General features: G+C 35.4%; 1 protein-coding gene across 1 annotated transcript in view; it reads left to right on the top strand.

Annotated features, from left to right (window-relative positions):
• RAD23B (RAD23 homolog B, nucleotide excision repair protein) overlaps window positions 1-13786 on the top strand; it is a 45679-nt gene that overhangs the window by 17227 nt on the left and 14666 nt on the right. Inside the window, exons 3-5 of the mRNA XM_012439109.3 lie at window positions 1619-1698; window positions 5467-5735; window positions 10323-10378. Of these exons, the coding sequence (XP_012294532.2) occupies window positions 1619-1698; window positions 5467-5735; window positions 10323-10378 (405 nt within the window). The remainder of the gene's footprint in view (window positions 1-1618; window positions 1699-5466; window positions 5736-10322; window positions 10379-13786) is intronic.

Raw genomic sequence — 13786 nt, 5'->3', positions numbered from 1 at the left:
TGAGCTTTTTTAAAAAAATTGAATTGAAACCATTCATACTGATTGTGTTATTTATTATTAGTGTGCTTAGAATCATTCCTGTGAAATTAAATTTTAACAAAAACTGAAGAATACAGAAAAACACATTGCACAGAAAGACACAAGAAGAAAAATAATAATATTCAGATTATTTAAAGAATCTTAGAAATTAGTAAGGGAAAGATGACCAATAAAGCAAAAAAGGATAAGAATAAAAAGGAATGATAAATTTAGCCTCACTAGTAAACAGGAAAATATATATTAAAAATACACTCGATATCCAAATTTAGTAAAGAAAATACTTTCGCTGTAGATGTTGGTAAAAGGTGGGTGTTTGACCGCCCATGGATTCTTCTCTTTTTCTGAATAGTGTTTCCTAAACTGAAACAGCCTGGAGGAAATGCTAATGTGGTGATTCAATCCCATTATTTTTATAGGTCAGAATTCAGAACCTAAAGAAGCATACATAAAATTTAAATTTCTAATTTCTAGCTTTGACCTGTTTTCTCATTCCTGACTATATTCCTTTCTGTCTTAATGTTAGTAGCTTTTGATTCAATAGCTTTTTAAAGATGGAAGACTAAATTCACGAAACAGGAAACATCAGGGAATCCTACCTACCTACCTACCTACCTACCTTCAACATGACCACAGTCTTGTATACTTCTTTGTGTATTTTGAGTTCTGTAGCATCTTGCACTTTCTGAGATATCATGTCATTTTCTGAAATACTTTTAAGTATCTTGCTTTGATAGTGTTAGAACATTTCTGATTTATCAGGTATCAGTATTTTGGGGAGCAGGAAATTTATTCCTCTCCCCTTCTTCATATCAGAAAAGAATGTAGGTTATTTTCCAGAGGACCCCTGTGCAATCAAAGTATTGAATTTTCTTTATCTTCATGATCTCCTTTTCATGGCCTCTTTCATGTTTCCTTGCCCAGTAAGTCTTTCATATAATTAAGTAATACATTTGTAAAAAACTGATTGTTAATTTTATATACAGTATTTAAGTTTGACATCTTTTAGTCAGATGTTTGTGCCTTTCAGTTTTATTTATTTGGAGAGAGGGTAACTTTGACATCTTTTAGCCAAATGTTTATATGCCTTTCAGTTTTATTTATTTGGAGAGAGGGTCTGGCTCTGTCACCCAGGCTAGAGTGCAGTGGTGCGATTATAGCTCGCTGTGTCCTTGAACTCCTGGGCTCAAGTCATCCTCCTCCCTCAGCCTCCCAAGTAGCTAGGAGCATAGGTATGTGCCACAATGCCTGGCTAACTTTGAATTTTTGTGCGTGTGTGTGTAAACAGGGTTTTGCTATGTTGCCCAGGCAGGTCTCAAACTCCTGGCCTCAAGCTATATTCCCTCTTCAGCCTCCCAGAGTGTTGGGATTCTAACCGTGAGCCACCATGCCCTGCCACTTATGAGTTGTTTTATTTTTATCTTGATTGATTGGTGTTTTGGGGGGAAAAGTACTGATAGAATTTATGTTGGTGATTCATATTTTAATATTTCTGAAATTCATATTTCAAATAGAAAGTTGTTTTATGTATAAGAGAAAGATTACTGTGCCTTAAATGATATTTTTTCTCTTAATATATTAGGCAAAATCCTCAATGATGATACTGCTCTCAAAGAATATAAAATTGATGAGAAAAACTTTGTGGTGGTTATGGTGACCAAAGTAAGTTTCAACCTCATTCTCTATATCTTTATGCATGTAAGTCTTTTTTAAAATGATGATCCCAAGTCCACACAATGGACACAGTATATACACATCCATAGTGGTGTGCACTTAACTACTATGAAAGGTTCTGAAAATTTACCTTTAGTCAATCATAAAGTTATTAATGTTTTACATTAATTATACATTAAGTATAATATAGTTTTAATATAATTTTATTTAAATCAAAACAACTGAAATATAAAATGTCATGTTAAAATTATTGCTAGAGTTTTGAAATCACTTATGTAATTCTTTTAAAATGTGCTTAGAAATTGAATAAATGTTTATTCTGTAGTTTTTATAAGCTTGCCTTAAATAGACTTGCTAAATTATTGTTACTAGTCCTAACAAATTCCTCAAGGCAAAAAAGCATGTAAGCTAATTATTACAATGCTATTTCTTAGTGAAAGAATATGCTTTTAGAAACTTAGGAAAAGATAACTAAAGAAACGATGGAATGATTTTTGTAAGGAAGAAGAGACTACTTTATGTATATAGTTAATTTAAGTTATAATCATGCAGTATAGAATTAAGAGACAAATGGAGAAGTGGTACTGATGACATTCATTTTTAGGATTGTATTGACATAATCTGAGAAAGAACAGGGTTCCTTGTAGCACTGAAAATGAGTTTAAATCAGTAATTGAAACCAGTTCCTCAGAGGCCAAAAGTGGAATAAATGTGGGTTCTCAAAGTCACAAAATAATTAGTAGTAGAAAATAGAATTGAATAAATTTTAATTATCACATACTTTTGTACTGGGAAACAAAAAGCAGCTAAATAGTTTACATGTGTTGAACCTGAACGTTTTTTAATCCATTAAGAATATTGATTTTGCTGTACTGAGGAACTTAATTATATGTTAAGCTTTAAATACAGAAGCAGAATCGTGAGGAAACCTTGTATCATCTAGGTCTGTGGTAAAATATACATAACGAATTTCCAATTTAATTATTTTAAGTGTACAGTTCAATTACATAGTTACATTGTTTTGCAACAGTAGCCATCATATAAGTGGAATTCTGTGGTATTTGCCTTTTTGTGACTGGCTTATTTCACGTAGCTTAATGTTATCAAGGTTCATCTATGTTATGGCATGTGCCAGAATTTGCTTCCCTTTTAAGACTGAATGCTATTATATCTAGTTTTAGCATACCTAGTACCTAATAGGAAATGTGATAGCCACACATTTGAACGTGTTTTGTCGCTGGTCTTATTTCTTTTAATATTACAGTAATCATGACTATTTAGAACACCACTAATAATTAAGCAGAAAAACTGTCATTAGATACATGTATTTGAGGAATAGATACTTGAAGCCTATTGTTATATTACATACAATTCCTGAGTTTTTCCTTAAAGTCTTTCGTTCCTAATATTACATAGGATTCTAATGATATTTATGATTATTTTATTATGAAGTTAATAGTAGAGGACAGCTATAGGAAGGGACAGAAGGCTGCTATAGTAAGGCATTATGGAAGCACTGAGAAATGACCTTATTAATACAAAAAAGGGAAAGAACAAGCTACTAAGATCAAAAGCAAGAATAAAAACCAAAATGCAGAGAGGGGCTTGGTACTTTTTAGAATAAAGTATGTCCTTGGCAGTAGGAATCTTGAAGGCAAGTTATATTGCAATATCATTTTGATAACAAATGAGGAAAATATTAAATGAGTATACCATGTTTTAAAATACATCTTTATCTAGATTGGTTATTATAAAGTTTTGGTGCTTAAAACTCTGAACTCTGAATTTTCACCTTTATGAAGCTCCAGTTTATCCAGAATAACTGAGGATCCAGAATGACTTGAGGATTTTAGCTCATTGAAGTTTTAGAACATTAATAATCTGCAGAATATTATATTGGCTGTTAAGAAAGTTAAGCTACATAGGAAAAGAAGGGAGTAATGCTACTAGCATTTTTTTAAGACCTGTCTTTCACTAGTCTTTTTTTTTCCCCTAGTGTCTTCTTTATTAGCTCAAATCAAAAAGACACAAGGCAGCTCATTGGTTTTAGAGTTTATTTATCCTTGTGGCAAATTATGTTGAATTTAAGCTCTGTCTTCCACCAAAACAGTTACCTTTTGTCCTTGGGAAAGTTATGAACTAAACAGGTAGTGAGCTTTGGTAGGCCTTAGGAGATTAAAACTTGTGTAGTATAATTTTTACAAATTTACAGTTGACCCTTGAACACCACTGAGGGTTAGGAGTGCCAGCCTCTCCCCTACAGACAGAAATCTACACGTAACTTTTGATTTGCCCAGAACTTACCTAGTGGTAGCCTACTCTTAACCGGAAGCCTTACTGATAACATAAACATTGAATTAATACATGTTTTGTATGTTACATGTATGATATACTATATTAAAGTAAGCTAGAGAAACTTAAGAAAATGATGGCCTGGTATGGTGGCTGACGCCTGTAATCTCTGCAATTTGGGAGGATGAGGTAGGCGGATCACTTGAGCTTAGGAGTTGGAGGGAGACCTGGGTAAGAGGGTGAAACTCTGTCTACCAAAAAATAAAAAAAATTAGTGGGGAGTGATAGATAGTGTGAGCCCAGAGTCCCAGCTACCTGGTGGCGGGGGTGGGGGCAGTAGCTGAGGCAGAAGCATTAGGAGGTCAAGGCTGCATTAAGCTGTGATCACACCACTGCTCTCCAGCCTGGGTGATAGAGTGAGACCCTCTCTCAAAACAAAAAATAAAAAAGTAAAGAAAATCACAAGAGAAAATATTTTTAGTGTTCACTAAGTATAAGTGTATCATCGTGAAGGTCTTCATCTTTGTCTTCACATTGAGTAGGCTGAGAAAGAGGAAGGGTTGGTCTTGTTGTCTCAAGGTGGCAGAGATGGAGGAGGTAGAAGGCGAGGCAAACACACTCAGTGTAACTTATATTGAAGATAATTATTATATAAGTGGACCCACTGTAGTTCAAAGCCTTGTTCAGTGGTCAGCTAATTGTTTTTTACTCTGTGGGAAGCTTTATGGATCTAATTCCAGCTCAGAAAGTGCTGAGCACATAGAGGTAACTTAATTTGGCCTTTATTTTTCTGCTTGACTATACATCTCAAAATATTGTGAACCTTTTTGTACTTGGACCTGTTGGTTTGTAGTCAGTTTTGGGATTTTCATCCCTCTTCTAAAATACAGTACAGCAGAATATTTGACATGTTCATAAATAAACATTTATACTGCCATTTCAAGAACATTATTTTGGGCTGGGTGTAGTAGTTTATTCCTGTAATCCTAGCACTTTGGGAGGTGGTAGAGGGAGGGTTGCTTGAGGCCAGGAATTCAAGACCAGCCGGGGCAATGTAGCAAGACCCTGTCTTTAAAATTAAAAAAGAAAATTATTTTGGTAATGCTTTTAAGTGGTGTTAGATACTTTAAAGTTAAAACCCAGGTACATGAAGTTTTTTTGGAAATTGATATGGTTTCTTTCTTTTTTTTTGATACATACTATATATATTTCAAATTTTTGACTTTTTGTTTTATATTGATATGAAGACAAATTGTTGGATAAAATTAATTGTGATTGATAGTTAAAATAACATCTGCTCTCATGACCTTTGAAAGTAACCATGAGTCGAATTGCTCATATTGATCATTTATTGTGTCATTTTACAAAATTATTTTTAAGTTACTAGTTGTTATTAGTGCCATTTTTGTGGCATCCTATAAAGGTACAGGCTATCATAATTATTTCGCTTTTTAATGTGTTTAGCCCAAAGCAGTGTCAACACCAGCACCAGCTACAACTCAGCAGTCAGCTCCTGCCAGCACTACAGCAGTTACTTCCTCCACAGTAACAACTGTGGCTCAGGCTCCAACCCCTGCCCCTGCTTTGGCGCCCACTTCCACACCAACATCCGTCACTCCAGCATCAGCGACAACATCTCCTGAACCTGCACCTGCTAGTGCAACTAAACAAGAGAAACCTGCAGAAAAGCCAGCAGAGACACCAGTGGCTACTAGCCCAACATCAACTGACAGGTAGGAACTGGATTCTAGGAAATTCTGTCTCAGAATCTGTGTTTACAGGAACTTCATGCATTTATTTTGATTATTGTTTTGCTAAAACTGCCTATACTATGTTAAACTTTTTTTGAACATTTAACTAAAACCTATGCTGTGTCTGCTTTGATTGTTTACTAAGGAGAAAATAAGTACAGATTTTCATAATCCAGATTTCTGTACTCTGTGTTGATTTGGGCAGGGTGGGAGACAGTGGGAAGGAGAAAGCAGGGGAGAGTCATTTGTTTCGAGTAGAAATGTTAGGAAATACAAATAACCAACAAGAATAAGGATATAACATGACATTGCCACCCTGATTATCGTTTGTACCTGATCTGTATTATGGTCATTGTCATATATGTAATAAGCATCCTTCCATGTCAGTAAATCTTTTCAGTTGTTAAATAGCATTGTGTTTGGTTTTGACATTTGTTAGCTCTTGTAATCTGAACCTGTGGATTGTTTCAGTTTTTCACTGTTGTATCTATATCATTGTGAACTTGAGTAGAAATTCAAGCAAGCTTCTGCCTGTGTAGCTCTTTAGGGAAAAAAAAAAGGAAGAGAGTGTTGGGATATTTGAGGAGCAAGAAGTAATTTCTTGTGAGAAGTTGACAGCAAAAACACCTCAACTAAGTTACTACTTAGACAGTTAGGATTATTGAGCAGTTTAAGACAAGATTTCCCACCCCCCCCAACACCCCCCCGACCCCCACTGGCCCCCAGATGATCAGGTAAAATGACCAAAGCAGATGCTTAAGTCAGAGTTCTGTTGGTTGGAAATCATACAGCACAATTCCTTGACCTAAGAGCGTGAGTTATTTTATGGCCAGCCTTCACTGGCTCTGCATCTGTTTGCGTTTTGTGACTTAGTGCAACTCAGGACCTCAGAGGCAGTACGATCTTTGGAGTCAGAATCAGACACGATGGAAAACTATGCAATGACTGGAAGGATTTACAGACATGGAAAGGGGTTATGATATATATGACAGTGATTAGAAAGATAAGTTGTGATCATTCATTTTAGTGTTCTGCCTTTGAGTGGGGTTTCTGTTTCTGACTTATTCAACCATGTTTGGAGGAGTCCGAGCCACCTGGTTCATTGTTCATCCAGTGGTCTCTAAGTAATTGATTTCCTGAGAAAAATCATGGGTTTAGGCAATTAAATATTTGCCCTGTTACTTGCCTAGAACACTGCTTTAAGCATTCTATGACACCATTGCCTAACTTGATTCATCTTTCCCGTGTACAGCTAGAAATGCGTTCAACCATCTTGTCCTAGTGGATACCTAGAGTCAGGTTAAGCTGCTATATCAAAGTTTGGTTGATCAGGTCTGTGTATGAGAGGGAACTTACAAATTTAACCAATTGGTTCACCAATGGCTACTAGCCCAGTGGCTACTAGCAATATTTGGTTCACCAAAGCACATAAATATTGTGAACTTAATACATCAGCGTAGTACATCTTATTCTTTTTTTATATATATATATATATATATATATATTTTATTGCATCTTATTCTCTTAATTGCTTTAAGTTCCTTTTAAAAAAAGCTTGCAGTGTGAGAATCTTAAAGTTGATCAATACATTTTAATGCGTTAATGCCATCAATTTAAATTTGTTTGTTCGTTATCTCTGCTTTTATTTTCTTCCTGGAGTTGCAGTTTTACTTACCTGTTCTAAAAAGACTCAGGATTGTCTTTTCAGACCTACAGAAGTTGCATGAGTAAGTTGATGGTCAGCGATCCAGGAAAGCAGACACTACAGTTTCTTACTTAGTTGGACTTTACACCAAGTGCTTATTCTTATTTCTCAAAATTTTTCTTCAGAGAAAGATAACACAGGAAGAGAGAAATGAGAGAAACTCAAAACAAGCTGTTTAAATGTTCCTTTATCTTTGCTGGAAAATATCTGGTATCCTGTGAAGCACAAAACCTAGTGAATAATTAATCAGGAGATAAGCTGATAGGAGTTTGTGGAATATCAGGAAGTCTGTTCATGCCCCTTGACCTGACATTTTGTTATTAGGGATTTGTTTCTTTAGGTTAATTTTGTTCTTTTAAAAACTGTCTATTACAGTTCAAATTCCACTTGATATCTACCTGAGAGAAAGTACACTTGTGCACATGACTGTATTGTTGGTAGTAAAGGACCAATGGAATCCTAAATTGACGTGTTGTTTATTCATAGTGGAGAACAGGAATCTCAAAGTGTAGAAGTCAATAGGCCACAGCAGCATCACTGAAAGTGTGTTTGACATGAATTCTTGGGCCACTCTGGACCTTTAAATCAGGATTATCTAGGAGTGGATCCCAGAAATCAACAAATCCTCCTGGTGAATTTTTGGGATTCTTGGACTTTGTAAAACTTGAGAAGCCTTACTACCTGATACTGCAAGGTAGTTAAAATATGTACTGTATAAATGAGTGTGGTTTTGAGGCTTTGTTCTTGAGTGAAAAAAAAAAAAAAGCAGGTTGCAAAGGAGTATAGGCAATAACCATAAACCAGACAAAACCCATAAATAATACTGTACATTTTCTGTGGGTATACATGTTAATGTGTAGGAAAAAAATAGGCAGGGGTTGATACATAACTGATGAGTGGTTTCCTTTGTGTCTGGAGAGGGGAGAAGCAGTGAGACAGAATCAAGATTAAAGAATAGTGGTTAAAGTATAGGTACACACAGTCTTACCTGTGGTGTTTAAAGAGAACTTTTTAAAAACAATGTGTGATAATAGTGTAAATTATTCTGAGCGAGACGAGTCTTAATGGATTTTAAAATGTATTACACAGTAATGATTAAAACAGTTTAGAATGGCTCATATTAGAAAGATTGTTCAGGAAAATCAACAGTAGCTTGGAAATAGACCCAAATAGATACAGGAACTTAATATAAAATAAAGATACAATTTCAGAACAATGTTGGGAAAATGCTGAGATCTCACCATCTGGAATGAAAAAAGAATGACTCCTCGTACTATACACTTGCAAAAATAAATTATAGATGGATATAGATTTAATGTAAAAGCAAAGCTTTAAACTTAATGGAGCACAAGGGAAAAAAAGAATAATCTTCACTTTGAGAAGTTATTCCTAAGCAAGACAACCAAAAAAATTGTAACAGGAAAGTTTGATAAATTTGACGATGGAAAGAATTTCAGTGCGGGAAACCAGACTACACATGCCTTAATAAGAGCTTGATTTGGTTTTTTAAATGAAATACTGTGCATCTATGGGAAGAAATTGAAGTAGATTTGATTGTGCGGACATGAATAATTGTCAAGTTAAAAAAAAAAGAGCTAAAAAAAAAACCCAAAGCAAGACACAAGTTGTTATTCTTTTAACAACTTATTCTTTTAACAACGACACCAATTTTTAGAAACTGGTGTCATAGTGGTTGTCTCTGGGTTAGGGTTAGAAAAATTTAGTTTTTATATAGTGTGCTTTTTTATTTATTTCTTTATTTATTTTTTATTTTTTTATAAAGATGGGGTTTCACCGTGATGGCCAGGCTGGTTTTGAACTCCTGACCTCAGATGATCCACCCACCTCGGCCTCCCAAAGTGCTAGGATTACAGGCGTGAGCCACCGCGCCCGGCCTAGTGTGCTTTTTGAAATTTTATTTTATCCATATTAGTTTTACTGTATATTTAATGAAGAACTTAAAAATTATACCAAAGTATTGATCATAATATTCCTATTGGGTGTTACGATGCCAAGCACCTTGCTAAGCACCGTACTAGCATAGCCCTACCCACAACACTTTGGAGTATGTGATGCTATTGTTGACACTGTACTGATGAAGAAACTGAGGCTTAGAAAGGTTAAGTAATTTATGAATCCAAATTGGGTTTTCTACTCTTACTATACTACCAAGGGCTTTCTCAGAATTGAAATATAATGTGTGTGTTCTTTTTACTTGAGACACAGGTCTAAGTGTGTATTTTAATTTAAACTTCTAACTACTACGTTTACCACTGTTGTAAACTTCAGTTTATTTTTCTTTGGCCTGTTTTTCATGGTCTTTCATAATTTCTGTCTTCTATTGCATACTTCTCTGTAGTTCCCCAATAGAAACTTAATCTTTTTGAACTGGTTTCCATTACATTTAAACTTGGATTTAGCCCATATTTGAAAACTTTCTAGTCTAATTTGTTTTCTCCATGTGCTATTTTATTATATACTTCTTTTGATATTTCTTCTGGCGTGGCTTGATTTATAAATTATTTAACTTCTTATGTAAATTCTTTCATGTAAATAATTGTGCATTATCTTTTTTGTATTCAATACATAGATAGCTATCTGTTAGGATATTATTTTACATCTTTGGACATTTTAAATGATGGATTCTCAGAATAGAAAGAGTACCAAGATTGAAAATTTTTCCCAAACCACAAATGTTGTTGATAAAGCTTTTGGATTTAATCTAGAAGGGACAATTTAAATACTGTAGTCAGACTTTTATATTTAGTTAAAGAATCTTTTTAAAAATTGGATAGTTACTAAACTCATGTAAATTAAATTTTATATACTTTTTAAAATGTGATTTTTCTAAAATCCTTTTATAGTACATCAGGAGATTCTTCTCGGTCAAACCTTTTTGAAGACGCAACAAGTGCACTTGGTAACTATCTACTTTTCCTTATAAACCTATAAAGAGATCAGAGGTTTCACTTTTCTAGAGCATGATAAAGTAAGTGTTAATAATTTGCGTGGTTATTTGTATCAAGCTATAAAATGATTGATTTAGGTAATTAATAATGTTACTAAAGACTTTTAAATTAATATTTATGTATTGAGTTCTTTAAAACTTGTTCTGAGTTGAGCATACTTCGTTAAAGCAAATAAATTTCTATTTTTCAGATGCAAATTTTAAATGTGATCCTAACATAGTTTCTGTGTATGAGTTTATTACAAAGGGTCTTTGAAATGGGTATGAAATTTTTCTGCCTCACACTTCATGTGTATTCACTTTCAGACTTAATTCCAACTTAATGACACTATACATTCCCATCTACATCTTGTTGCTTGCATCGGCTTGCAGCAGAAGTTGCAAGCCAACTTTTAGTTTTACCTGCTGAATAACGCCTTTCCATCTCCCATCATCCCAATCTGTTAAAATGAAGCAGCTTTTTTTTTCTTCCTGTTGTAGCATCTCTGATACAGTTCCTGCTAACACCTGGTTTATTGGCTCACAACTCCACTCCTACTCTTTGGTACTCTTAAATGGCAGGGAAGGAGAAAGCGAGAAATAGGTAGAAACAGCAGCTTCAATGCAGTACAGGCTTCTGGATTCCTGCTTAGCTTCTACAGTAGCAAGGTTCCAGCAGCAGTAGTGCCTCTGACCTAATTGGGCTGGAACTCTGGGATGCCCTCATTGCTGTGGAAAATGGTACATACACGTAGTAGCAAAACATTAGTTTAATCAATCTAAGATCGCCTGGATGTGCCAACCCCGGATTTTCATCTTTGAGGAACAGTGTCTTAGAACTACTCTGCCAGCAAATACTGTATGAGTTAGTCTCCAGCCAGGAAAACGGAAATGACTCTGTTTCAAACAGGGAAAGGATTAATCTTAGGAAATGGTTTGGAGTTGGAAAGGCTGGAGAATAGGATTACCCAGAGATCAGTAAACTGTCTGTGGCCTCTGGGCTGGAGCCAGCTGGCACTTGCCCCTGATGGTGCTGTAGGCTCTGGCTGTGGTCACTGCTGCTGCAGCTGGAATGCATTGATGCTCCTGAGTGGGAGCCTGGGAGGCCATGGCTATAGCTGTTGCTGCTATACTTAAGCCTCTGTGATGATGTCTTACTTCCCATTCTCAACTTAATGGTCTTGGGATCCCTCTACGTTTTCATCTTTAATTTACCCGAGTCTCTGTGTTGATTCCCTGCTTATTTTATTTTTTTCTGATTTCTCTTGTTGCTGCACAAATTAACCCTGCTTCTGTAAACTTTCCTTCTTTGGCTTCTGTGACACCACTCGTTTCCTGATGCATAGGTCAGGCTCTTCCTTCTCAGGCTTTCTGGTTAATTCATTTTATTTTACCTGACCGTTAAATGTATGAGTTTTATATGGTTCCATTCTAGGCCATAGTTCAAAGTTTAAACTGTGGGAATGGCTGGTACCATCTGTATACTATATGGATTCCCCAAATTATAGCTGCAGCACAGTTCTCCCTCTGAACTCCCACACTCATGTCTTGACACTGTCAACTGGAAAACTTAGAAACTCCATGACCTTAGATTCCAAACTGACTCATTTTTTATTTCCCCATCTGATTCTTTTCTTTTGTTCCCTTCTTACTTGCACCACCATTCATTTATTCACCTCTGCCTCTTTTGGCCCGATGAATCTGTTTCTTTTCCTTCCCCCTCCCCACCTCCATAAGCTTACATTAATTTGGTCTACCTCTTCCTTACCAGATTGGATTTTCTACAGGGCAAATCTAATGGGGTCTTTGTTAATTCCTTTAATAGTTCCTCGTGACCTAGAAGATAAGTCCAAAGCTTATTATTTTTAATTTTTAAAATTTATATATATTTAGGGGAACAAGTACGGATTTCTTGCATGCATATATTATGTGGTGGTGAAGTTTGGGCTTTTGGTGTAGCCATCACCTGAATAATGAACTGTATCAGACAGGTAATTTTTGAACCCACACTCCACTTACCTTTTGTAGTTTCCAGTGTCTCTTATTCCACTATACATGATGTGTGCCTATTGTTCAGCTCCCACTTGTAAGTGAGGGCATGTGGTATTTGACTGTTTCTGAGTTACTTCATTTGGGATAGTGGCCTCCACAGTTCTCTCCATGTTGCTGTAAAAAAGACATTTCTTTTTTATGGCTGAGTACTATTACACACACACACACACACACACAGATTCCACATTTTATCCCATCCTCTGTTGATGAGTCCATATCTTTATTGTTGTGAATAATGCTGTGATTAACATACAAGTACAGGTATCTTTTTGATATAATAATTTATTTCCCTTTGGGTGTATATATACTGTATATACATAGTAGTAGGATTTCTGGATTAAATTATAATTCTGTTTTTAAGTTGTTTGAGAAATCTCCGTACTGTTTTCCTTGAAGGATATACTAATTGACATTCCCACCAGCAGTGAATAAGCATTCTGTTTTCTTTGCATCCTTGCCAACATCTGTTTTTTTGACTTTTTAATAATGGCCATTCTTACTGTTATAAGGTGGGGCATCTCGTGGTTTTAATTTGCATTTCTCTGAGGATTAGTGATGTTGAGCATTTTTTCATGTTTGTTGGCCACGTGTATGTCTTCTTTTGAAAAATGTCCATGTTTTTTGCCCACTTTTTAATGGGGCTGTTTTTTTCTTGGTGTTTAAGTTCTTCTAGATTCTGGATAATAGCACTTTGTTAGATGGTCTAAGCCAATGTCCAGAAGAGTTTTTCTAGGTTTTTTTGTAGTTTCAGATCTTAATATTTAGGCTTTAATCTGTTTTGAGTTAACTTTTGTGTTTGGCGAGAGGTCTGGATCTAGTTGCATTCTTCTAAATATGGCTATCCAGTTTCCCAGCACCATTTGTTGAGTAGAGTGTCCTTTCCCTGGTATATGTTTTTGTTGACTTTATTGAAGATCAGTTTGGTTGTAGGTATATGCAACTTTATTTCTGGGTTCTCTGTTCTGTTCCACTGATTTATGTGTCTGTTTTTATAGAAGTACCATGCTGTTTTGGTTACAATAGCCTGGTAGTATAATTTGAATAAGGTAATATGTTCAAAGCTTATTCTGAATAACATATATAAGGTTCTTTATTGCCACGTCTTTTGCCTCATTAACTCTGTTTCTTGTCCAGTCTCTCTAGTTTTTTTGTTTGTTTTTTGTTTTTGTTTTTGTTTTGAGATGGAGTCTCACTCTGTCACCCAGGCTAGAGTGCAGTGGTACAATCTCGGCTCACTGCAACTTCAGCCTCCTGAGTAACTAGGATTACAGGTGCCCACTACCACGCCCAGCTAATTTTTGTATTTGTAGTAGAAATGAGGTTTCATCA

The sequence above is a fragment of the Aotus nancymaae genome, unplaced genomic scaffold (assembly GCF_030222135.1).
Source record: "Aotus nancymaae isolate 86718 unplaced genomic scaffold, 86718_ANA_hifiasm-v0.15.2.pri h1tg000003l, whole genome shotgun sequence".
NCBI lineage: Eukaryota > Metazoa > Chordata > Mammalia > Primates > Aotidae > Aotus > Aotus nancymaae.
Note: the sequence above shows the minus strand (reverse complement) of the source record. Positions and strands in the feature narration are given on the sequence as shown.